The sequence below is a fragment of the Bufo gargarizans genome, chromosome 2 (assembly GCF_014858855.1).
Source record: "Bufo gargarizans isolate SCDJY-AF-19 chromosome 2, ASM1485885v1, whole genome shotgun sequence".
NCBI classification, from domain to species: domain Eukaryota; kingdom Metazoa; phylum Chordata; class Amphibia; order Anura; family Bufonidae; genus Bufo; species Bufo gargarizans.
Window position 1 is genome coordinate 71,961,039 of NC_058081.1, and position 25,736 is coordinate 71,986,774.

The window sequence follows — 25,736 nt, forward strand, 5'->3', positions numbered from 1 at the left end:
ATATATATATATATATATATATATATATAAAAATAATATTGTATAATCCCAAACTTATCAGTGACGATGGAGTTATCTATATGCGCGATTGTACGGGCGTTTGCAATTGCGCATACAGAGACAAGCGAACGCCCATTGTCGCACGTTCCCGCTGAAGTCTATGTACGGGAACGCGCGACAAGAAGCTCATGTACTTCTTGGGGCGTAGGGCATTTTACAGCGCGATCGTACGCGCTGTAAAACGCTCAGGTGAGAACCCAGCCTTAGACACACCTTCCTAGTTTGGAACTTTCCAATCATTTTCGGATGGGCGTGACTATTGATAAGAAATATGACATCATAACCATACCCAGAATGCACTTTTGCTACTGTTGTAATGTCACCTACTCATACCTAGGTGGCACTGCTGTGTAAGCTATTTGCATCATAGTATAAAGGGTTAACTTATCTAAGGCTGAATAAAATGTATTTTATACATTTGACCTCAGAAGCTTTAATTCAAAGCTATAGAGATTAATTCTGACACTTGTAGCAATTAGAGAGAGACCTCTAGGCATCTCTCTGAATGTTTCTCACACTGTTGATTTATGGACCATAATGATATGAATGGCCTTGTTTTCTCACAGAGATATCAGTAACTCCTGTCATACCAAAGATGTGATTAATTGTTACAAAACACACATCTTTAAAGACACTTTTTTAGAGACAAATATTCTCCTAATGAGAAATATATATAATATACTGGATACATGTTGTCTTCATAATGTATAACAATATAATATACAGTAATCTATATATGTCCTACTGATTTGTTTTATGCTAAGGACTAAGGCTCATTAAATAAATAAATAAATACATACATATTATATATTTTGCTTTATTAATAAATACCTAATTGTATAGGTAATTATCACCAGCTGCATAGAGCTTATCTTTATCTCCCGTCATAAATTTATAAGTAGACAAGGAGGCCTCTTCTCAGACTGGTACATTAATGAGAAGAATAACACTGAAGAGTAGAAACCTTTGTGCGACCTTACTTCGGCCTACTCAAGACATACAAAATTGTAAATATAGTCGAGCATGGCTCTTTAACCACTCCAGGACCGCCGTACGCAGGATTGCGTCCTGCCGGCGGCCCTGCTCTTCTGGGTGGACGCATATACGCATCCTCCCGCGAGAGCCGAGATTTCCTGTGAACGCGCGCACACAGGCGCGCGCGCGCTCACAGGAACGGAAGGTAAGCGAGTGGATCTCCAGCCTGCCAGCGGCGATCGCTCGCTGGCAGGCTGGAGATGTGATTTTTTTTTTTTTAACCCCTAACAGGTATATTAGACGCTGTTTTGATAACAGCGTCTAATATACCTGCTACCTGGTCCTCTGGTGGTCTCTTTTGTTTGGATCGACCACCAGAGGACTCGGGCAGCTCACTAAAGTAGCACCAAACACCACTACACTACACCCCCCCTGTCACTTATTAACCCTTTATGAACCACTGATCACCCCATATAGACTCCCTGATCACCCCCCTGTCATTGATAACCCTCTTGTAAGGCTCCATTCAGATGTCCGTATGATTTTTACGGATCCACGGATACATGGATCGGATCCGCAAAACGCATACGGACGTCTGAATGGAGCCTTACAGGGGGGTGATCAATGACAAGGGGGTGATCACGCATATAGACTTCCTGATCACTTCCCTGTCATTGATCACCCCCCTGTCATTGATCACCCCCCTGTAAGGCTCCATTCAGACGTCCGTATGATTTTTACGGATCCATGGATACATGGATCGGATCCGCAAAACACATGCGGACGTCTGAATGGAGCCTTACAGGGGGGTGATCAATGACAGAGGGGTGATCACCCATATACACTCCCTGATCACCCCCTGTCATTGATCACCCCCTGTAAGGCTCCATTCAGACGTCCGCATGATTTTTACGGATCCATGGATACATGGATCGGATCCGCAAAACACATGCGGACGTCTGAATGGAGCCTTACAGGGGGGTGATCAATGTCAGGGGGTGATCACCCATATACACTCCTTGATCACCCCCCTGTAAGGCTCCATTCAGACGTCCGCATGTGTTTTGCGGATCCGATCCATGTATCCATGGATCCGTAAAAATCATACGGACGTCTGAATGGAGCCTTACAGGGGGGTGATCAATGACAGGGGGTGATCAGGGAGTGTATATGGGTGATCACCCCCCCCCCTGTCATTGATCACCCCCCCTGTAAGGCTCCATTCAGACATTTTTTTGGCCTAAGTTAGCGGAAATATATATATATATTTTTTTGTTTGTTTTTTCTTACAAAGTCTCATATTCCACTAACTTGTGTCAAAAAATAAAATCTCACATGAACTCACCATACCCCTCACGGAATCCAAATGCGTAAAATTTTTTAGACATTTATATTCCAGACTTCTTCTCACGCTTTAGGGACCCTAAAAAGCCAGGGCAGTATAAATACCCCATTTTGGAAAGAAGACACCCCAAGGTATTCGCTGAGGGGCATATTGAGTCCATGAAATATTGAAATTTTTGTCCTAAGTTAGCGGAAAGTGAGACTTTGTGAGAAAAAAACAAAAAAAAATCAATTTCCGCTAACTTATGCAAAAAAAAAATAAAAAATTCTATGAACTCGCCATACCCCTCATTGAATACCTTGGGGTGTCTTCTTTCCAAAGTGGGGTCACATGTGGGGTATTCCAAAGTGCACCTTTCGGATTTCGCAGGCTATTTTTTACACATTTTGATTGCAAAGTACTTCTCACACATTTGGGCCCCTAAATTGCCAGGGCAGTATAACTACCCCACAAGTGACCCCATTTTGGAAAGAAGACACCCCAAGGTATTCCGTGAGGGGCATGCAGAGTTCCTAGAATTTTTTTATTTTTTGTCGCCAGTTAGTGGAATATGAGACTTTGTAAGAAAAAAAAAAAATCATCATTTTCCGCTAACTTGTGACAAAAAATAAAAAGTTCTATGTACTCACTATGCCCATCAGCGAATACCTTAGGGTGTCTACTTTCCGAAATGGGGTCATTTGTGGGGGTTTTCTACTGTTTGGGCATTGTAGAACCTCAGGAAACATGACAGGTGCTCAGAAAGTCAGAGCTGCTTCAAAAAGCAGAAATTCACATTTTTGTACCATAGTTTGTAAACGCTATAACTTTTACCCAAACCATTTTTTTTTTTTTGCCCAAACATTTTTTTTTTTTTATCAAAGACATGTAGAACAATAAATTTAGCGAAAAATTTATATATGGATGTCGTTTTTTTTGCAAAATTTTACAGCTGAAAGTGAAAAATTTCATTTTTTTTTTTGCAAAAAAAAGTTAAATTTCGATTAAAAACAAAAAAAGTAAAAATGTCAGCAGCAATGAAATACCACCAAATGAAAGCTCCATTAGTGAGAAGAAAAGGAGGTAAAATTCATTTGGGTGGTAAGTTGCATGACCGAGCGATAAACGGTGAAAGTAGTGTAGTGCCGAAGTGTAAAAAGTGCTCTGGTCATGAAGGGGGTTTCAGCTAGCGGGCTGAGGTGGTTAAGGCAATGAACATTCATCTTGACTAGAGTAATTGTATATCAATGCATTTACCTATGAAAAGGCACAACAAGGTATACATGTATATATCACTGAAGCTAGTAAATGTACCCTTTAAAACATCACTTTTAATATATATGTTAAAATAGGACCCACCAGGGTAAAGACAGACAAATAAATAAACAAACGTAATAGATACTAAGATAATTGGGACAGATAACCCAGTGGAACTATAATCAAATGATTAGAGGCAAAAGAAACAAGGGGTTACCGCTATGCGGTTACTCACGATACCAAAAAACGTAGGTGGGATAGACTGAAGAATAAAAGATATGATGAAAACAGCTTGCGGTATTTATCCATGAGAGAACTGCCCCTAACAGCCTATACTATCCCTACCTAAAGCAGAACAGCCCCCCCCCCCCCTCCCCCCCCAGATGGGAGAACTATCCTACCTATAAACGTAGCCCCTGGAATATCCCATGCATGGATGCCCAATGAAGATGTGGAAGTCCAATGGGTGTCCCACAATCCAAATCTCCCGACGCTTTTCCCCAGCTTCCATATGAAGGCTCATCAGGGGAGAAAGTAATTAGCACAATGGCTGTGGTGATAGTGGCCGATGTGATGACCAGCAGCCAGTTTCTCAACTCCGGTCCTCAGGGACCACCTACCGGTCATGTTTTCAGCATTTCCTTAGTATTGAGCAGGTGATATAATTAGTGTCCATGCATCAGCACTTACCTCGGGTGTTCATTCCGTGGGATATTCTCTAATCCTGACCGGTAGGTGGGTCCCAAGAACCGGAGTTGAGAAACCCTGCTTTAAATGGAGCCGTCTTACCGGCTCCTTTCTCAATGGTAGTTCTGGCGACTGTAGGTAACAGCTGGTCGGCGGGGGTGCCTTGCAGTGAGACCCCAACATCTTGATATTGACGACCCATCCTGAGGATAGGACCGGAGCCCCTTTACATACGTTTGACAGAACAGCTCGGTCACGTAGTCCTGGATTGCTGCGGAGCCATTTTGGGTGACATGCCACAGTTCTTTTAGGTTATTTAGATGCGGCGTTATCTGCGTACAGCATAAACCATGTTTAATGTATTATTCTTTTTCTTCAGGTCATCCTCTCCAGGCAATACGGCTCCGAAGGCAGATTCACCTTTACGTCTCACACCCCCGGAGAGCACCAGATCTGCCTGCACTCCAACTCTACTAGAATGTCTATCTTTTCTGGAGGCAAGCTGGTGAGACCCCGCACTGTATACATAGATGGTTGTGGAGACCTCCTCTAGTAGCCGATCATACACATAATGAGGCCGTTATCTTACAGCAAGATTCCAATATTTTTTATTTTTAAACAAAATGTGATTTCGGGGCATCTCTAGAAGAAAGCTTTGCTGTGTCTCATCACAGACAACCCCTTTCAGATCCAAACTGATTTGCCTTTTGGCAGGAAATTAAGGTGTTTTCGAAATCTTTAATACGGATGACCTATCCTGTAGACAGATCATCGGTATCTGATTGTTTAAGAAAGCAGCGGTGTTCGCAGTCGGGATCGACCGATATAGATTTTTTAGGGCCGATACCGATAATTTGTGAACTTTCAGGCCAATAGCCGATAATTTATACCGATATTCTGGGAATTTTCATTTTTGAAAAAAAAAATAAATTCCCACAAATCTGCTGAAAATTAATGTTTATTGTTAATGTGTATTTTTATTTTTTTTGTAAATCTTTCTTTTTCATTTATATTTAATATTTTGGTGTTTTTTATTTTTATTACTTTTTTTATTTTATTTTTAAACTAACTTTTAGCCCCCTTAGGGACTAGAACCCTTGTCCTATTAGGTGAATAGGAGCTCACGCTGTCCCTGCTGCTGTGTGCTTTGTGCACACAGCAGCATGGAGCTTATCATGACAGCCAGGGCTTCAATAGCGTCCTGGCTGCCATGGTAACCGATCGGAGCCCCAGCATTACACTGCTGGGGCTCCGATCGGAGGAGCAGGGGAGAGGGAATCCTGTGGGGGGCGCACTGCGACTGGGGTGGGGGGGAGGGGGGGGCGCACCACTGCTTAATACTGGGGGGGAGGGGGGGCGCACTGCGCCACCAATGCTTAATACTGGGGGGGCTTGGGGGGGGGGGGGGGGAGGCGCACTGCGCCACCAATGCCTAATATTGGGGGGGGAGGGGGGGGCGCACTGCGCCACCAATGTCTGATACTGGGGGGCTTGGGGGGGCGCACTGCGCCACCAATGAAGCTTAATCTCTAATTTATTCATATACAGGAGGCCGGAGCTGGCTGCAGGATCACATAGCCGGCTCCCGACCTCTGAGCTGTAGCTGCGATCCGCGGCACCTGAGGAGTTAACTACCGCAGATCGCAGCTACAGCTCATAGAGGCCGGGAGCCGGCTATGTGATACTGCAGCTCCCGCCTCCTGTATATGAATGAATGTGAGATTAAGCTTCATTGGTGGCGCAGTGGCCATAGCTCCTCCCCTCCTCTTGTCCCCTGTCCTCCCATTGGCTGGAGCGGTAGCAGCAGCACAGGGGGAGGAGACACTGCTCCTTCTCCCCTGTGCTGCTGCTGAGGGAACACGGAGAGCTCTGTCAGCAGCGCGATCTGTGTTCCCCATACGCTATCGGAATATCGGCAAAATAAATGCCGATAACGTTCAAAATCCTGAATATCGGCCGATAATATCGGTAAATCCGATAATCGGTCGATCCCTATTTCGCAGTAGCGGTGCAGCTTTCGCTCAGCTTTTCCTAGGCCGTGTTATGTCATGTTCTTCTGTCACGTGGCCTAGGTGCAGCTCATCCCTATTGCAGTGAATGCAGATGAGCTGCTTTACCAAGCACAGCCGCTGTACAGTGTACGACACGGAGAAGTCCGCGGCGCTCACAGGAGCACTGGTGCCTTCTCAAACAGCTGATTGGCGGTGGTCCCGGGTGTCGGATTCCCACCGATCAGATACTGATGACCTACCCTGAGGCTAGGTCATCAATATTAATGTCTTGGAAAACCCTTTTTAAGCCCACATGGTAACCATTCAGGCAGCTTATTGATTTCAGTGGGTGCTGCGTCATTCCTCATTTCTTCTGTGGAGGTGCTGCAGGGGAACCGAGCACCACCGCTTCTACCACAGATTCCATTGGGCCGCAGAGGACCTCAGCAGTAGGACTGCCTGTGATCAAGTTAGGCTTCTTCCACACTCGGGTTTGGTGCGGATCCGTCATGGATCTGCACAGACTGATCCGTTCAGATAATACAACCATCTGCATCTGTTCAGAACGGATCCGTTTGTATTGTCTTTAACATAGCCAAGATGGATCCGTCTTGAACACCATTGAAAGTCAATGGAGGACGGATCCGTTTTCTATTGTGTCATAGAAAACTGATCCGTCCCCATTGACTTGCAATGTGTGTCAGGATCCGTTTGGCTCAGTTTCGTCGCAGGCAGTGGTTTGTTGTCCGCCTCCAGAGCGCAATGGAGACTGAACGGAGGCAAACTGATGCCTTCTGAGCGGATCCTTTTCCTTTCAGAATGCATTAGGGCAAAACTGATCCATTTTGGACCCCCCTGTGAGAGCCCCGAACGGATCTCGGAAACGGAGAGCCAAAACGCCAGTGTGAAAGTAGCCTTAACCCTTCGGGGAAAAAAGTGTCTGACCCTCTAAAGCCTAATAATGGAGGGTTTAAAGGATGGCGCAGTTGCAGTGCATATTGGGAATTTTGTTTTTCTGTGCCAGCTAAATTTGCTCCAAATGCTGCAGCAATCCTTGCGGGGATGCTGGGGGTTTGCTGCAGACTGCATTGCAAAGGATACAATCTGCAACATAAACGGACATGTTGTGAATAATAAATCTTAACCGCAGGTCACGATATGTACGGAATTTCTTGTGGAAAATGTCCACAGCGCGCGCCTGAGACTTGTGAAAATGTCATCCACTTTGCTGCTACTGTAAGCGCCGCATGTGTGTATTTAGAGATGGCGAGAGAGATGTAGATATAATATATCCCGACTGTCATTCTTTTTCAGAGAGTTCATTTAGACATCCAGATTGGAGAACACACTAACAACTACCCAGAGATCGCAGCAAAGGACAAGCTGACAGAACTACAGCTCCGAGTGCGACAACTCTTGGATCAGGTGGAACAAATCCAAAAGGAGCAGAACTATCAGAGGGTAAGATGGGGGGCAATCTGCGGAAGGTTCAGCGCTTGCTTTTTCCTGTAACTAGGCTAACTGTAAATGTTGGGAGCTGACGCATTTTAGGTTGGAGTCACACCTGCAGTTTTTGATGAATTTATTTGAGTGGATTAGAAAAGAGTAAGAAGTATAAAGGAACAATAATTTACTTCTCCTCCCAGGGGTAGACTGGCCATGGAAACTACAGGGAAACCTGGTGGGCCCCCTGAGACCACCTCATGACCACCAGCCAGGGAAGTAATGGTCTGACGCTCACACAGTTAATGCGGGGAGAATCGAGCATCTTCCTGGCTGGTGGCCGCAGGTGCCGTCCTGAGGCAGCTGAAGTAGGAGGACGTGGTCACCACAGTGGGGCAGATACTTGGGGGGTATTGCTAGGTGCTGGAAAGGGGGTCCTGAGCGATAGCCACCCTTCAGTTATGACATCCATAGGTCCTTATTCACTAAAGAGCACCATAAGGAGCTCCAAATCCTTATGCTAAGAAAATTGTTGTCCTGATACAAGCTATTTGGTGGTGGTGGGGTCTAAAGTTGCCCCCCCCCCCCCCCCCACCTGATACCAAGCAGTAAAGCAACCTATGGCGTATGCTGCAAAAGAAAGTAGAATGAACATTGGGAGTTATGTTTTGCATAGACATTAGCAGGGATGTCATAGTTAAATATTTTTTAAAAAAAAGGCTTCTAAAGGTTTTAGAATAATGAAAAAAATAATACAAAAAAAAAAAACTTTTATACTATAAAATTTCTAAACCCCCTCTGTTCCAGTTCCGATGCTCTGAGCTTTTTCTTGACTGCAGTGGTGACGTTCCTGTATACTGCACATCGCCACTGCAGCCAATCACTCGCCTACACGGTTTCGTGGGTTTGGGTGTTAAGTGTGTGTTTTTTTTTATTTATTTATTTTTTTTTTTTCATTTTTAAGGAGTTTTCCCGGTGTTTAATATTTATGACCTATCTTCAGGATAGGTGATCAGTATCAGATTGATGGGGGTCTGACTCCTGGCGCTCTTGCCGATGACTTTGTTTGAGGTCTGTGGACACAGTGGCCTCCTCGCAGCTTACCACGCACAGTGCTGTCCATTGGATAGTGACTGTGCTTGGTATGGCAGCTTGGCAGCATTCACTGCAGTGGGACTGAGCTGCGCCTAGGCCACGTGACCTACGGATGTGACGTTACAAGGACGAGGCTGCAGCACACACCAGAGCACTGTGACCCCTTCAAACAGCTGAGCGATGGGGGTCACACCCCCGCCAATCTGATGTTGAGGACAGGCCATCTATATCAAAATCTAGGAAAACCCCCTTAGTATCTTCTCAGAATTTTTTTTTATGAACATGTATAATGTATAGTAATAAATGAAATGGAACAAATAAAGCATTTGTGTATTTTCTTACATGAGATGGAAAAAAAGAGAATGTTGGGGGGGGGGGGGGGGGGAGCTTGGATGATGACGACAGAGAAACACATATATACTCCATGAATGTGCCTTTAAATATATAGCATTTAGGAAACGAAGTCTTGTAATATATCTACTGACGTCATGTATTCATTTTGCAGTACCGCGAGGAGCGATTCCGACTAACCAGCGACAGCACAAACCAGCGCGTCCTGTGGTGGTCTATTGCTCAGACCCTCATCCTTATCCTCACCGGCATCTGGCAAATGAGACACCTTAAATGCTTTTTCGAGGCCAAGAAACTAGTGTGAAGCGTCTACCTCCATGCCCGATCCTGCATACTGTATATACCCCACGCATATGGACAAAAAAAACAACATACGGTCTTCAGTCCGTGTCCCCATTATCCCCACCTGCCCACACGTAGATATTGCCTTTATAGGTATATAGCCACAATATTTCTAAACTGTATGGAGACCAGTGGGTTCCGAGATGCCATCACTCGGGTTCTTGTCAAGGGTCTGTCACTGTTGGCCAGAAACACTATTATTTTTTTTTTGTGGGGGTGGGAATCTTTTTAATAAATACACCTGAAATATTATCTGTTCTTGCAGTAACAAAGGACTGGAGCCCTGAGATGGTTGGGGTCCAAATCTGGAATGCATTTGTTTTCATGGCAGTACTTGCCCAACCCTCTAGACCTTTGGGCTGTAAGAATGGTGACAAAACCATTAAAGGGGTTGGTCCACCCACAGGTGGTAGATACAGAGGTTTGACTACTGAGACCCCCCCATGATCACAAGATCATAGTCCCCTGTGTAAATGGTGGTGTCTATGGGATTGATGGAGATAGCCAAGTGATGGGCACGCCTCTAGACTCATTCACACCTGGACCACCATTCTAATGATCACTGGGGGTCCCAATGGCCAAACCCTGCTTTTATCACCTCTTCTATGGATACAGTACACAATAAATCTAAACCTTACGGGTAAGTAAATGTTTTCGCGTCTTTCTCTTAAGCGTTGAAAACACAACATACTTGCATCTGTTTCTGGGAAAGCTGGGTGATGACCAGTATGGCTTCCATTACAGCAGCCGTCAGCTTTCCCAGAATGGCAGGACTGCCTAGTCATTTAGAGCCGTGGGATCGAGAATGGTTTAGGCTGATTTGCTGTTAGAATTGCGCACATGGATTAGTGGGTAGTGAAGGTGTAGGATGTAGGCAGCTTGTACCCGTGTGGCTATAGCATAGCATGCTGGTACGTGTAGTTCTGCTGCGGATACCCTATTTAATACTGATCTATAGACCTGATGTCTGTTTATACATGTATTAGAGACTAGTTACTGGGTATATTTACCTAGACCGTAGATGTAGGGCATATACTGTAACCCAGGGCAGACTATGCGGTGCCAGCTTTCTTTAGTCTTTCTACACTGTCCTGCTGAAAGGTGGGTAATGCACCTTAAAGGGGTTAGTCCATCTGGGACATTGACATAGAAAATGTCAGGGGAACTCTGAGACCTGCTCCTATCTCCAGAATGGGCCCCACGAAGTGAAGGCGAGCACACTACGCATGCGTGGCATCCTCGCCATTCTTCCCTATTGGATTTGAGTGCTCACTCCGCTGTTTTCAGAAAGCCCATTAGCTGTGAATGGAGATCACCACACTGCGCAAGCGCTGTCACCTCTCCATTGTAAGCTATAGGACTGGTGGAAATAGCAGAGCTGGAGCTCGGCTGTTTTCAGAACTCCCAACGCGGTAAACGGAGGGTGGGCACACGTGCAGCTGCTCTCTGTTCACTTTGGGGGGCACCGTTCTGGAGATAGGAGTCGGTCTCGGAGGGGAACTGTTAGACCAGCAACCATCCAACATTAGAGAGATGCCATCGATCTCCCAGATAGGCCAACCCCTTTAATAAGCTTGGTGTATGATGTATGCACCCACTGTATGAAGCCTTTTGATGACGGCTACCCTCAAAGGGCTATTCCAGGATTTCAGTATTGATGTCCTATCCTCAGGAGAGGCCATCAATATCAGATGGGCTGGGGTCCGAAACCGAACACCCCTGCACAATACGCTCTTTCGGAGTAGCTGTGACTTCTGGAACTGCACCTCTCCGTCCGGTGGAGGGAACTGGCAGGCACAGTGCTGCTTCTATTGAAGTGAATGGAAGCCGCACCGCCGTTACGAGCTCTGTCCCCTGCACAATGGATGGAGCTGTGTAGTTTGGATGGCTTTTTCCTTGGCCCCGTGGAGATCAGTGATGCCAGAGCTGTTTGGCAGCTGCTCATCTACCTACTGTATGTACTGTGTAAATAGCCTGAAGGATAGCCAAAACCTAATGTATGTTATTGGGGTAGTCAGGACTGATAACTGTCAGCTCAGCAATACATGGGGCTCCACAAAAGGGTCAGTGGGGCCAGAAAAAAGTGGGCCCTAAGGGGGCTTTGCAGTCTTCTTTTATTAATGGTCTATACTGGGGATCAGTAGGGGTCTGACACCCGGCACCCCCCACCCATCAGCTGTTCTGCTGTAACTCCAGCGCTGGAATTACAGTGCCGTCCATTGTGCAGTGGACAGAGCTGGTAACTGCAGCCATTCACTTCAAGGGGAGCAGCGCTGCAGTAACCTGCGTCGTCCACCCTGAAGGATGGAGCTGTGTACTGCCAGCGCAGACTTCTAAAGCTACTGTGGAACAGCTGAGCGGTGAGGTGCATTAGGTCGGACCCCGCTGATCTGATACAGGTGGCCTATCCTAGCCTCTAAGCTGACCTTAAACTTCAGCTTTGGCCAAAGATCTTTCAGCCCACCCGATACACATGCACCCTTGGCCTAGCCAAGCATGCATGTGTTCTGTTTAGGGAGAAGCTGCTAACGGGCACCTCTGGAGGCGACTTATTGTCCCAAGAACAAACCGATCTGGCATATTGAAGATCAACTGTCCAATCCTGCTGTCAGAGGAGAGTTGGGACGCCCCCATACATGCCCGTTGAAGTCCGTGGAGTCGGCCATAATTAATATAATGTGTATGGCCGCAGAAAAGGATGTCGCCTTACTGCTAAAATCTAGTGTTTGGGGTTGTCAATAATAATTTTTTTAATAATGTCACTGTCAGGTGCTGCCCCCTAAAGGAGTGTTTGCCAGGAAAATTTCTATTGTTACTACCGGACAGCAGGGGGCGTGATTGTGTGGTAATGCCATATTCTACTGGGCATGTGCCTGCTTTTTAGTGGAGGAGGATTGCATCTTTGGGAGAGCGGTGGGGTTCACATGGTGCAGATTTGTTTCAGCCTCCACAACCCCATGCATATATTAGAGTGGATTTACAGTGGCAGAAATTTCTGCAGCATGCGAACCTTCTCCCCGTAGTCGCGGCATTGAACGCGTCGCCCTCATACGTGTCCTTTTTGTCACAGCCTCTAAAATGATGTCTCTTAATGTATTTTATACCTCTGGGATTACAATGAAGAATGTTCCGATTTCTTTCTGTGATGATTTTGGATTGTAATAAAAGATAATATTTCCATGTCTATGGGAGCGTTGTCTGGTGTTCTTCAGTGGTGTGCGGAGTCCAGATCCTAAAGGGGTTGTCCAGGATTAGAAAAACATGGCTTCTTTCTGCCAAAAAACAGCACCACCCCCTGTCCACAGGTTATGTGTGGTATTGCAGCTCTGCTTCATTGACACCAAAGAAGCTGAGCGACGATACCAGGCACAACACATATGTGGATGAAAGCAGCTAGCATTTTCTAGTCCAGGACATCCCGGGCCATTTTAATCCTCTTTTATTTACCAAGCCTTCCTATTGGCCCACCGAAAATAACCGAGCAACACGCTCTGCTATATCCGTCGGCCCCATAGAAATGAATGGTGGGCACGTGTGGTGCTCCCTCCGGGATTTTGACTTTTACCCGTATCCTAGTGATATGCCACCATTGTCTGAGATGACACTACCCTTAGGATACCAGAGTTTTTTTTTTTTTTTTTGCGTTTTCATTTTTCTTTCCTATCTTCCTTGAGCCATAACTTTTTTTTATATTTCTGGTCACATAGCTGTATGACGGCTTATTTTTTGTGGAAAAAGTTGTACTTTCTAATGCCACCATTAATTATGGCATACAATGTAGTGAGAAGCGGTAAAAAAATTCCAAATGTGGTGGAATTGGAAAAAAACGCAATTCCTCCACCGCTTTACAGGTTTTCTTTCCACCGCGTTCTGTTTGCAGCAAAACTGACCTGTGCCCTTCATTCTCTGGGTCAGTACGATTGCAATATCCCATATGAATAGGTTTTAATAAACTTTGAAAAAAAAACATTTCACCATATCTGACCCCTGTAACTTTTTTTTTATAGTTATATCTACTCAGCTGTGTGGGGGCTCATTTTTTGCGGGACAATCTGTAGTTTTTATTGATACAGTTTTGGAGTTGGACTTTTTTCTCACATTTTTTGGGGTAAGAAAAACAATGAAAAAATTGCAAATTGGCCATTTTGACCCATTTTTATTTCCATTACCCCATTCGCTGTATTGAAAAAATATTTTTAGATTTTAATAGTACGCGTGTTTTCAGTCACGGTGATACCCATGATGTTTATATTTTTTGTTTATATAGGTATTTTTTTTTTTTTTTTTTATTATACGTAAAGAGGGGTGGTTTTAAACTTATATATAATATATATATATAAAATATATATTTCTTTTTTGTAATGATTTTGAAGCTCGTAGTTGAGTGTACAAAATCTGTAATTTTGAACAATCAGGGATTTTTAAAATGCATTATTTACTGGCATTTATTATTGCTCATTTCCTATGTTGGCCTGCCACCTGGAGGCCAAAATAAGAATTGCAGCTTGAATGCCCTCAGCCTCTTCAGCTAGGCTGAGTGCATTTAAATCAATTACCGCCGTCTTCATTGGCCGCAGAGGATTCTGGTAACAAGCAGTTTCTGGGTTTTTGACCCCTTAGATGCCATGATCTCACGTGATCACGGCATCTAAAGGCTTTAATTACCGCGATCGGCATTTTATGCCAGTGGCTGTAATTAGCTGCAGGTCTCTGCTGTTTGAAATAGCACATTGCTCCAGTGCCGTACACGTATGGGTTAAACAAAGTAAAGTTTTTAAAAATTCTAATCATCCCACCCCTTTTCCCAAAATAAAATAAAATCTTAGGCCTCACCTTATCCGAAAATGGCTGAACTATAAAAATGTATATTTTTTTATATGGTGAATGGTTTAAAGGGCTTCTGTCACCCCACTTTCTGTCACCCCATTTTGTTTACTTATAATCCCTATACTGCGAGCTCTGCATACATAAGCTAAATAATCATTTTGGTCCAGTAGATTGTGTTAAAAACGTAATTTTAAATATGCAAATTACCTTGCTACCAGCAAGTAGGGCGGCTACTTGCTGGTAGCAGCCGCATCCTCCGATCCTAAAGATGCCCCCTCCGCATTGTGATTGACGGGGCCAGGGAACGGGATCGTTATCTGCTGGCCCTGCCTGTTTGCATTCAAAATCTCGCGACTGTGTCGCGGCCGTACCTGTCCTTAATCGGCGCAGGCGCACTGAGAGGCGGCCGCTCCATCCTCAATGCGCCTGCGCCGGGTGTAGATGTGACGTCATCGGCGCAGGCGCATTGAGCATGGAGCGGCCGCCTCTCAGTGCGCCTGCGCAGGCGCGAGATTTTGAATGCAAACAGGCAGGGCCAGCAGAGGACGATCCCATTCCCTGGCCCTGTCAATCAACATGCGGAGGGGGCGTCTTTAGGATCGGAGGATGCGGCTGCTACCAGCAAGTAGCCGCCCTACTTGCTGGTAGCAAGGTAATTTGCATATTTAAAATTACGTTTTTAACTAAATCTACTGGACCAAAATGATTATTTAGCTTATGTATGCAGAAATCGCAGTGTAGGGATTATAAGTAAACAAAAAAAAAAAAAGGTTTAGTGGGGTGACAGAAGCCCTTTAATTGCTTCACCTCCAAAAAAATCAAATAAAAAAGTGTGATTGAAAGTCGTACTATAAGGTCTCTTTCAAACAATCAGTATTTTGCATCAATATTTGTAAGCCAAAACCGGGAGTGGAACCTACAGAGAAAAGGAATAATAGAAATATATGTGCCTCTTCTGTGTTTTGGACCCAATCCTGGTTTTGGCTTACTAAGGGCTCATGCACACGACTGTGCCTTTTTTTTGCGGTTCGCAAATTGCGTATCCGCAAAAAATAAATGCCGCCCGTGTGCCTTCTGGAATTTGCGGAACGGAACAGGAGACCCATTATAGAAATGCCTATTCTTATCCGCAAAACGGACCAGAATAGTACATGCCTCATAGTTTTTGCGGGGCCACAGAACGGACCCATTGAAATGAATGGTTCCGTATACAGATGGTAAACTAATTCAAAATACGCCCCGTATACGGAACGCAAAAAACTTTCGTGTGCATCAGCCCTAATACTGATGCAAAAATACTGACCAAATACTGACCATGTGAAAGAGTGTAAGGGCTCATACACACAAACGTAATTTCTTTCCGCTTCCTTTCTGGGGGGTTTTGTGGACCGTATGCGGAACCATTCACTTCAATGGGGCTGTAGAAAATACAGAAGTTACTCCGTGCGCATTCCGTTGGGCCGCATGGCCGTTCCACAAAAAAAGTAGTGCATGTCCTATTATTGTCTACAAATCATGGTCTGAGGCCCCATTCAAGTCGATAGGTCTGCAAAAATACGGAACACATCCATATGTCATCCGTATTTTGCAGATCCATACTGTAGAAGTGCTATGCCCAGCCCATATTGCTCATGTGTTTGCTGATTAATCAGTTACTGTTTCCGATCCGCAAAAAACGGATCAAATATGGAAACCATACCGATATGTTTTGTGCAATAACTGAACGAAAGAGGACTTAAATCAGAGAAAAAAAACTCTGATACGGAACAACGGATCAGTGAAAAATGGACCGCAACAAAACAACAATGGCCGTGTGCATGAGCCCTTATACTCACTCATATAAAGAGTGTTAAACTAATGATTGCACAAGAACTGTTGATCCTGAGATCCTGTCAACAACTGTCCAGTCGTCTTGACTAGAGATGAGCGAATTTCATATTTTTAAATTTGTTCACGCTTCGTTTGGTGGTAAAAGCAGAATTGCGTTATGGATTCTGTTACCACGGACCATAACGCAATTCTATGACTGAATGCATAACGGAATGCCTTTTCATTCCGTCATAATAGAAGTCTATGGGCTGCAAAACGGATCCGTCCCGAGTCCTCTCCTGCACACGACCGTATGGCTTTTTCAGTGTTTTGCGGGCTGTTTTTTCTGGATCCGTTTTTGTTTCCGTTTCGGTTCTGTTTCTCCGTTCAGTTTTCCAGTATGGTATATACAGTATACAGTAATTACATAGATAAAATTGGGCTGGGCATAACATTTTCAATAGATGGTTCCACCAAAAAACAGAACAGATACAGAAGACCTACGGATGCATTTCCGTATGTTTTCATTTTTTTTTTTTTTGCGGACCCATTGACTTGATTGGAGCCACAAAACGTGATGTTCTATCTTTCAACGGAACGGAAAAACGGAAATACGGAAAGGGAATGCATACAGAGTACATTTAGTTTTTTTGCGGAACCATTGAAATGAATGGTTCCGTATACGGAAAAAAAAAAAAAACGGTTGTGTGAAAGAGGCCTAACGGAAATGGGACGGATCCGTTTTGCAGCCCATAGACTTCTATTATGAAGGAATGAAAAGGCATTCCTTTTTTTTCATTCCGTCATAGAATTGCGTTATGGTCCGTGGTAACGGAATCCATAACGCAATTCTGCTTTTACCACCAAACGAAGCGTAAACGAATTTCATAAGATGAAATTCGCTCATCTCTAGTCTTGACCAATACCAGCTGTGGTCTTGCTGCGTTTTAGAGCCCTCAGTCTAGGGCTACACGATGGCATTTGTCCAGCGACGTATTTTATAATGCTAGTCTATGGTGTTGCGTTACATGGATTGTTGTGCGACTGTCATGTCGCAGTGTGACTCCATAGACTAGCATTATAAAATATGTTGCAGTGTAGTTGTGCCCTATGTGTCGCACAACTAATTGTCGCTGTGTAGCCCTAGCCTCAGGCCTCGTGCACACGATTGTTCTCTTTTTTTTGCGGTCTGCAAATTGCGGATCCGCAAAACACAGAAGCTGCCCGTGTGCCTTCCACAATTTGCGGAACAGGTGGCCCATTGTAGAAATGCCTATTCTTGTCTGCAAAACGGACAAGAATAGTACATGTTATATTTTTTTTGCGGGCCCACGGAACGGAGCAACGGATGCGGACAGCACACTGAGTGCTGTCTGCATCTTTTGCGGCCCCATTGAAGTGAATAAGTCCGCACCCGAGCTGCGAAAACTGTGGCTCGGATGTGGACCAGAACAACGCTTGTGTGCATGAGGCCTTAAAGGAGTGTTCTGACTTTTTAACTGATGACCAATCCTCTGCATAGATCATCAGTATCTGATCAGTGGGGGTCCGACCCCTGGGATTCCGGACGATCAGCTGTGTGAGAAGGGCTGGTGATCCTGTGAGCGCGGCGGCCTTCTCCAGCATACCAAGCGCAGCGCCGTGTATTGTACAGTGGCTGTGCATGGTATCACAGCTCAGCCTTAGGCCTCTTTCACACGACTGTTTTTTTTTTTTTTTTGGTCTGTTTACGAGCCGTTTTTTACGTTCCGTATACGGAACCATTCATTTTAATGGTTCTGCAAAATAAACGGAATGTACTCCGTATGCATTCCATTTCCGTATTTCCGTTTTTCCATTCCGTTGAAAGATAGAACATGTCCTATTATTGCTCACAAATCACGTTCCGTGGCTCCATTCAAGTCAATGGGTCCGCAAAAAAAAGGAACACATATGGAAATGCATCCGTATGTCTAACGTATCCGTTCCGTTTTTGCGGAACCATCTATTGAAAATGTTATGCCTAGCCCATTTTTTTCTGTGTAATTACTGTATACTGTATATGCCATACAGAAAAACGGAACGGAAATGGAAACACAACGGAAACAAAAAATGGAACAACGGATCTGTGAAAAACAGACCGCAAAACAGTGAAAAAGCCATACGGTCGTGTGAAAGAGGCCTTATTCACGGAGGATAGGTCATCAGTTAAAATTTTTTAAGAAAAACTTTTTTCCGTTGGATGTTTTGCAGTCCGTAAATTGCGGATGCACAAAACACAGATACAGGCCGTGTGCATTCCATATTTTGCAGAATGGAACATCCAGCCCCTAATAGAACAGTCCTATCCTTGCCTGTAATGCGGACAATAATAGGACACGTTCTATTTTATTGTGGAATGGACATACGGAAATGGAATGGACACGGAGTAACTTCAATTCTTTTGCGTCCCCGTTGAAGTGAATGGTTCCGCATACGGGCTGTAAAAAATAATAAAAAAAATAGGAATGGACATGGAAAAAAAATAAGTTTGTGTGCATGAGCTCTTAACTAGAGGTGTCCCTGGAAGCATTGCAAATGGTTCCTGACTGCTTCCTGGACAGCGGGACCAAGACCGCTAGCCAGGGGCGGATTGGCCCCAGAAAAAAATACTAAAAGTGGCCCCGTTTTGTAGTCGGGTCCAAATTGATGGATGGCAGGGCCAGCAATACCATATTGCGGCACATTATACCACCCCAACAGAGCCAAATACCACAGTCCATCACAAAATACTGCCAGCAGCACAAAATACATCCCCAAAAACTTCCGCTGGCCGACCGTGAGGAGGGCTCAGGCGGCCCCCAGGGAAATTTCCCTGTAAGGTCTATGGAAAATCTGCCCCTGCTGCTAGCTTCTGCTGAGCTGCGCACATTACAGGTCCGCCTGCTTTAATTCGCAGCATTTATTCTGGTGACAGAAGTAGACCTCCCAAGTGTCCTCCTTTTGGAGGGACAGTCCCTCTTTTTGATCCAAGTTCCTCTGTCCCTCTTTGCTCCTTAAAGGGAACCTGTCACCTGAATTTTGTGTATAGAGTTGAGGACATGGGCTGCTAGATACACAAAATCCCGGTGACAGGTTCCCTCCTGTAGATGCAGTTAATACAAGTCACTTACTAGTGTATTGTTATTATGCATATTGCCTCCTTTTCTGGCTGGATTCGTTTTTCCATCACATTATACACTGCTTGTTTCCATGGTTACGACCACTCTGCGATCAATCAGCAGTGGTCATGCTTACACACTATACTACAAAGCACCAGACTATGTGCGCTCCCACGATCCAGGCCACCAGAGAGGCAGGCCCTTTTTCCTAGAGTGTGCAAGCACGACCACCGCTGCTGTACTGCAGAGTCGTCGTAACCATGGAAACGAGCAATGTATAAGGTGATGGAAAGCCAGCAAAGGAGGCAATATGGATAATACATTAGTTAGTGGCTTGTATTCACTTTATCTACATGATAAATGCCACTTACGGAAGTGAGACCACCCCTTTAAATGTCCCTCTTTTTGATCTGAGGGATAGATTTGCACTATTACATTCACAATATTGACCTGGAAAGTGTTTCCCTGGTTCCTCTCTGTATATTAGAGCCTGTCTTCTATATTATTTCATTATTTAATGCAGTTGGGATTTTAGAAATGTTTATATTTAGATAATTTTTGCGCCATCATTTCGTAAGAGAAAACTAATGAAGTGTATAGCTATGCAGGAAAAATGGAGCTTTCACACCATGGACCATAAGGGTCCCTCTTTGACAGTCCAAAAAGTTGGGAGTTATGTAGAAGCCCTTTAACCACATTGTAAAACCATGTGTACAGTTTTTCAAAAACATTTCCCCTGAATTTTAGTCATAAAAACCGTGTGTGTGAGACACAGATAAACAGCAGTGTGTGCACCTGCTCCATTAATAACATACTAAGGTGGTGCTAGTCACAACGTAGATTATCATACTGAAATGTTTATGTTTTTTATATTTTAATAACTGAACACAATGCGGCTTCTCTCTGCTGCCTAGGTTCCACAGTGCTGTAAATGGAAGCACGTGCACACTTCTACCACCCGATGGCGCTGGAGTGCAGAGAGAAAAGGCGACCTCTTGATAAAACTCTATGGTTTGATGTAGTTTCTATGGTGTGAAGCGGCGCTCTGGTTTGCTGGGTCTACTCTGTGGTGTCAGTCCTCCCCGGTTCCACACGTGGGTATGGCTGCGCCGCGCTTCCATGAGCTGGGGCTGGATGACCGGCTTTTAAAGGTGAGTAATAAGGAGTATGATAGACGTGCCCAATATACTGCCTGTTAGTAGGACTATCTATCCCAGCATGCCCTGAAGTATGTATTGCAGTTATTCACTGGACTATAACTCTCATCATTCCAACCCCAGTGATGACAAGGGGTGCTAGGACTTGTTAGAAGCAGTGGTTCTGTATGGAATGGTAGGTGACATTACTGTTCCATGAGCCCATGGTGTTCTGCCGCTGATCACCGCCACGGGCGCCGCTCATCGCCTGCATTGTCACTATATTGAGGTTGGCTCAGTGATCAGCTTGCAGCTTGGGATCCAGGTTTGTAAACCCCCAGTGGCTATTGGGGGTGGTGGCTACCATCTTTGATGGTTTTGCCTAGAGCCGATTCCATGTAACCCTATTGACTCGCCGTAGCTGCCGCCATCTTTCAGTGGTCTCCCACGTGCCCTTTCGCCTTTGGAGCAGTGACATGTGGCGCTACGCTCCTGTTCACACCACATTTGTGTATACAGTTAGACTTTCAGGACAGGGAGACAACAAAATAAAGCACTCATGTAGTATCTGGACACTGACCTGGTGTATATTTCTTTTGTGTACCACAATCGTGGTGTAAAAAGTGACTTAAAGGGGTTGTGCAAGAATGGGAGGGGGCTGGGACCTGAAAAGGGAAGATGACTTACCTGCTCCCCGATCCTTCATTTCCAGGCCTGCGGTGCTTTCCTGGGCTCCCTTGCTGTAAACATCTGGTTTGACACCGCTGCAGCCAATCACTGGCCATGGCGGTGACGATTTGTCATGACGTAAGGGCAGCGGGTTTCGGCCACAGACAGAAACCGGATGTTTGCAGCGAGGGAGCATTGCAGGCATGTAGGAGAAGGGGAGCCAGGAAGCAGGTAAACTTCCCTTGGATTTTGAAATACACAGCCTGTCAATTCTATGAGCGGTAATTTTATGTGGATGGGATCTGGGCCACAACCGCATCAAATCCACACCAAAAAACTAAAGTAACGCATGCAGTTTTTGGTGCGGAAATACACCGGTCTGTGCAGATTTTATTTTAAAGCAGCTCCGTCACCAGGATCAATCTTATTAAACTAGGCATATAGACTGGTAGGGTTCATCCAGCTGAGTAAGATACTTATTTTATTTTTTGTAGGGGCAGGGGTTTGGGAGAAATTTACACGCCGTTGACATCATTCCTCCCAGAAGTGGAGGCGCTGTCGGCTGCATCCGCAGTCACCTTCACTTTGGGTTCAGTGACGTCACTGACACGTGGGCACTAATCATCTTCGCTGATCTGCAAGCAGCAGAAGACGTGGTGTCCACACGCTGTGTTTACAAACCAGGCGCTGTCAATCTAAGGCTGCAAGCACACGGCCGTTCTGTGCATTGGGGACCGCAATTGCAGTTCCCAATGCACGAGCAACATCTGTGCAGCGGGCCGGACTCTTTCAACTTGAATGGGTCCGTGGTCTGTCCGGACATGTCATATTTATTTACAGTGCGGAACAACGGAAAGAAACACCACGGTAGCACTCCGTAGTGCTTCAGGTGTTCCGTTCCGCATCTACAGAATTGCGGACCCTTTCCAGTGAATTGGTCCGTGATGCGTGGTGCACACGGCCGGCGGCCGTGGATTGCTGACCTGCTGTTTGTGGGTTGCAATACAGCCATGGCCGCCCAACGGCCGTGTGCATGAGGCCTAAGGCAGAGATCAGCAACCTCCGGCACTCCAGCTGTTCTGAAACTACAACTCCCAGAATCCTCCTTTCACTTCTATAGGAGTTACAAGAGCAGCTGAGCAAGTGTGCATGCTGGGAGTTGTAGTTTCACAGCAGCTGGACTGCCGAAAGTTTGATGAGCCCTTATCTAAGGGGAGAGGGGCATGTTTTTAACAATGAAGGCGTCCGCATAAGCCCAGCTCCCAGCGCTCCAATGCCTCATTTGCATAAAAATAAAAGTGTAAAATTCTCCACAACCCCTTTACACCCAAAAATAAATAAATATCGGTTTACTCAGCTGGATCAACCCTACCAGGCTTGATGCCTGGTTTAATACGGTTGGTCCTGGTGACAGAACCTCTTTAAACTTGCACTCATGTGCAGGTAGCTTAAAGGGGTTGTACCACTAACAACACATCCCCTGGTGGACCGACCTCTAGGACCACAAGCAATCATGAAAAAGGAGATCCTGGTGTCCCCCAGGGAATGGAGCATACATGTACTGGGACTGGCGAGTACTGTGCTCTGTGCTCTTTCCAGCAGTTCCATAGAAGAAAATTGGGCGGTGGTCACACACACTCACCACTGCTCCATTCTCTTAGAGTAGGGACGCCCAACCTGCGGCCCTCCAGCTGTTGCAAAACTACAACTCCCAGCATTCCCTGATATCTGAAGGCTGTCCAGGCATGATGGAAGTTGGAGTTTTGCAACAGCTGGAGGGCTGTAGGTTGGGCATGGCATGCCTGTCTTAGAGGACTACTGGACCTCAGTTTTTGTGTTCGCTTGGGACTCCCAGCTGTCCTCCTGTTAGTAGGAAAACCCCTTTAAAGAGGCCTACTGACATTGTAGGGTAATATGGGTGAGGTCTTTATGCTGCGTGTTTTGTGGATTATTTTTCCGCCGTGTGTGGAGGCACCTTTATGGGACTGCTGGAGATTGTCCAGCACTGGACTCCTCTTCTCGTGGACAATGGAAGTCCTAGCGGTCGGACCCTAAGCAATCATACATTTAGATAGGTGGTATATTTTTGTGGGCCAGCCCCATTAAAGGGGGACTCCGTGACACCATTATAATGCTCTTTGTCCACTTTTCACATTCAGCAACTCTGTCCACAGGCTCCTTCTGTTCATTTAAAAGGGGAGGGGGGGTTATTATCTCCCTATGCCACTTTTTTATGAAAAAAACCCCCCTCCGTTTATAACTTTTTAAACATCATTGTGACAAAATGTTGCTGCAAGTGGCGTTTGCACTATCCAAAAAAGTGGTCTGGGCTAGCGACACAGTTAACCTCATTTATGCCAGTCTACTGCCGAAAATGACAGAAATCTACAGTTCCCGTAGATTTCAGTCTAGGTGCACAGGCAGCCAGAGAATGTGCCTAATACTTCAGTGCAGAACGGTGTAGAAAACGCTGGTCTAGATAAATGGATTTTTAGCCTCTGTAACTAGAGTGCTTTCATTCACTGAGTGCTAGCAGAGATCTTGAACCGAATGAGGAAGTGAAACAAAAAGTGACACTGGTATTCGTGGCACATTAGGTTAATTTACATCCTAACAAGAGCTTCTGTATGTGAGCGGCAGGCGGCAGCATGTCATGGTGAATGAGTGGGCACTACCACTGTGCCAGGAGCGGAGTAATGGCTGTAATACACAGCTGCGGTCCTGCTCCAATGAGGAACCTCTGATCTTCTCTGTTTAACTGTTTAATCTTTTCAGTGTCACAATCAAATAGGCAGCACGGGGTCCATGGATTTAGGGCTCATAGACGCGACTGTTGGATGTTTTGTGGTCCGTAATTTGCGGGTCTGCCATGTGCATTCCGGATTTTATGGAACGGCCGGCCTCTAAGGGCACTTTCACAGAGTTCCGTCCTAGGGGCTCTATACCGGAAAAGAACTGATCAGTTTTATCCCCATGCATTCTGAATGGAGAGCAATCCGTTCAGGATGCATCAGGACATCTTCAGTTCAGTCACTGACTGAACGGCGTTTTGGACGGAGGAAATACCGCAGCATGCTGCAATATTATCTCCGTCCAAAATTCCAGATCAGATGCCGGATCCGGCATTAATTTACATTGAAATGTATTAGTGCCGTATCCTGCATTAAAAATACCGCAATGCCGGATCCGTCCGCACTGGAGCGCACAGCATCATAGATTATAATGATGCTGTGCACGTCAGGCTGCCCGCGGGACTATTGTTCCACACTCAAAGGCTTGTATGAGTGCGGGACAATAGCCCGACATCCCCAGCATCATAGTAACCTATGATGCTGTGTACTCCCGTGTGCATGATGTATACCGTTGCGGGACAAATGGCCCGCTCGCGGACCGTATATCGCGGAGGGCATACGGTTGTGTGCAAGGGCCCTTACACTCAGCGATGATTGGACGGTGTCAGACATGGACGCACCCCCAGCTGGTAACACACAGTTGTACCTTTGTTCTAAAATATCTAACGAGAATAATTGAGCTCTGGCGCAACATAGTCATAGGGTAAATGCTACAGAATGGTCATTTCACATGTAACACAATTATTTACTGAAAGACATGATGGAAATGATGACAGGTCCTCTTTATTAAAAGGGTTGTCCAGCTCAAACAGGCTCAGTTCAGTATAAAGCAGGGATGGCCAACCTGCGGTTCTTCAGCTGTTGTAAAACTCCAACTCCCACTATGCCCTGCTGTAGGCAGTCTGGGCATGCCGGGAGTAGTAGTTTTGCAACAGCTGGAGAGCCTCAGGTTGGCCATCCCTGGTATAAAGAAATAAAATGATGCTCCCTTCATCCGTTCCTAATCCTTCCCATTCCGACTTTTCCCGGTCTCTGCTTTCTGGTCCTTTTTGACACGTAACGTGACTGCCTAGATCAGGGATCAGCAACCTTCGGCACTCCAGCTGTTGTGAAACTACAACTCCCAGCATGCTCCTTCCACTTGCTTGGCTTTTCTCTAAACTCCCACACAAGTGTGCATGATGGGAGATGTAGTTTCACAACACCTGGAGTGTCGGCGGTTGCAGAAGAGAGAGCACCAGGCTCCCGGGAAGTGTTGGAATGGGACATCAGCAGGGTTTTCCAGGGAGATTTCTCTCTGCTGCTGCTCCGGTCCCTGCTGCTCTGCACTTCCTGTCCTGACTTGACATGCCAGGAAAGGCCTGCTCAGCCAATCGCAGGCTGAGGCGGGTCACCACGAATGGCATTGGTTGGCTGAGGGGGCCTTTCTGGTTTGAGGAGCAGCAGGGACCAGAGCAGCACCAGGAAATCGGTGAATCGGTTTCTTGGCTATTTATATGTATGTTACCTTGTATTAGAAGTTACTTTCACTGTTCTCTGTGTAGCTTACTTACATTGGTATTTTTTTTAAAAGTCTGTTGCAGATTTAGGATGGGAAAAGCCAACTTTAATTCAAGAAAAGGCCATTCCACTGGGCGTGGAGGGCAAGGACCTATTGGCACGAGCAAGGACCGGGTCGGGTAAAACTGCAGCCTACTCCATACCCATAATACAGAGCCTTCTGCAGTCAAAAATGGTGCGTACACATCCATGTCCTGCCGGCAACAATGTGTTCCCTACAATACGTGTTCAGCAGTCAA

General features: G+C 45.6%; 2 protein-coding genes across 2 annotated transcripts in view; both read left to right on the top strand.

Annotated features, from left to right (window-relative positions):
• TMED4 (transmembrane p24 trafficking protein 4) overlaps window positions 1-12,709 on the top strand; it is a 30,173-nt gene extending 17,464 nt beyond the window's left edge. The window contains exons 3-5 of the mRNA XM_044279183.1: window positions 4,683-4,808; window positions 7,609-7,755; window positions 9,338-12,709. Of these exons, the coding sequence (XP_044135118.1) occupies window positions 4,683-4,808; window positions 7,609-7,755; window positions 9,338-9,487 (423 nt within the window). The 3' untranslated portion in view covers window positions 9,488-12,709. The remainder of the gene's footprint in view (window positions 1-4,682; window positions 4,809-7,608; window positions 7,756-9,337) is intronic.
• Window positions 12,710-20,298: 7,589 nt separating this feature from the next.
• Window positions 20,299-25,736, top strand: part of DDX56 (DEAD-box helicase 56) — a 41,812-nt gene continuing 36,374 nt past the window's right edge. Inside the window, exons 1-2 of the mRNA XM_044279184.1 lie at window positions 20,299-20,431; window positions 25,511-25,672. Coding sequence (XP_044135119.1) covers window positions 20,381-20,431; window positions 25,511-25,672 — 213 coding nt within the window. The 5' untranslated portion in view covers window positions 20,299-20,380. The remainder of the gene's footprint in view (window positions 20,432-25,510; window positions 25,673-25,736) is intronic.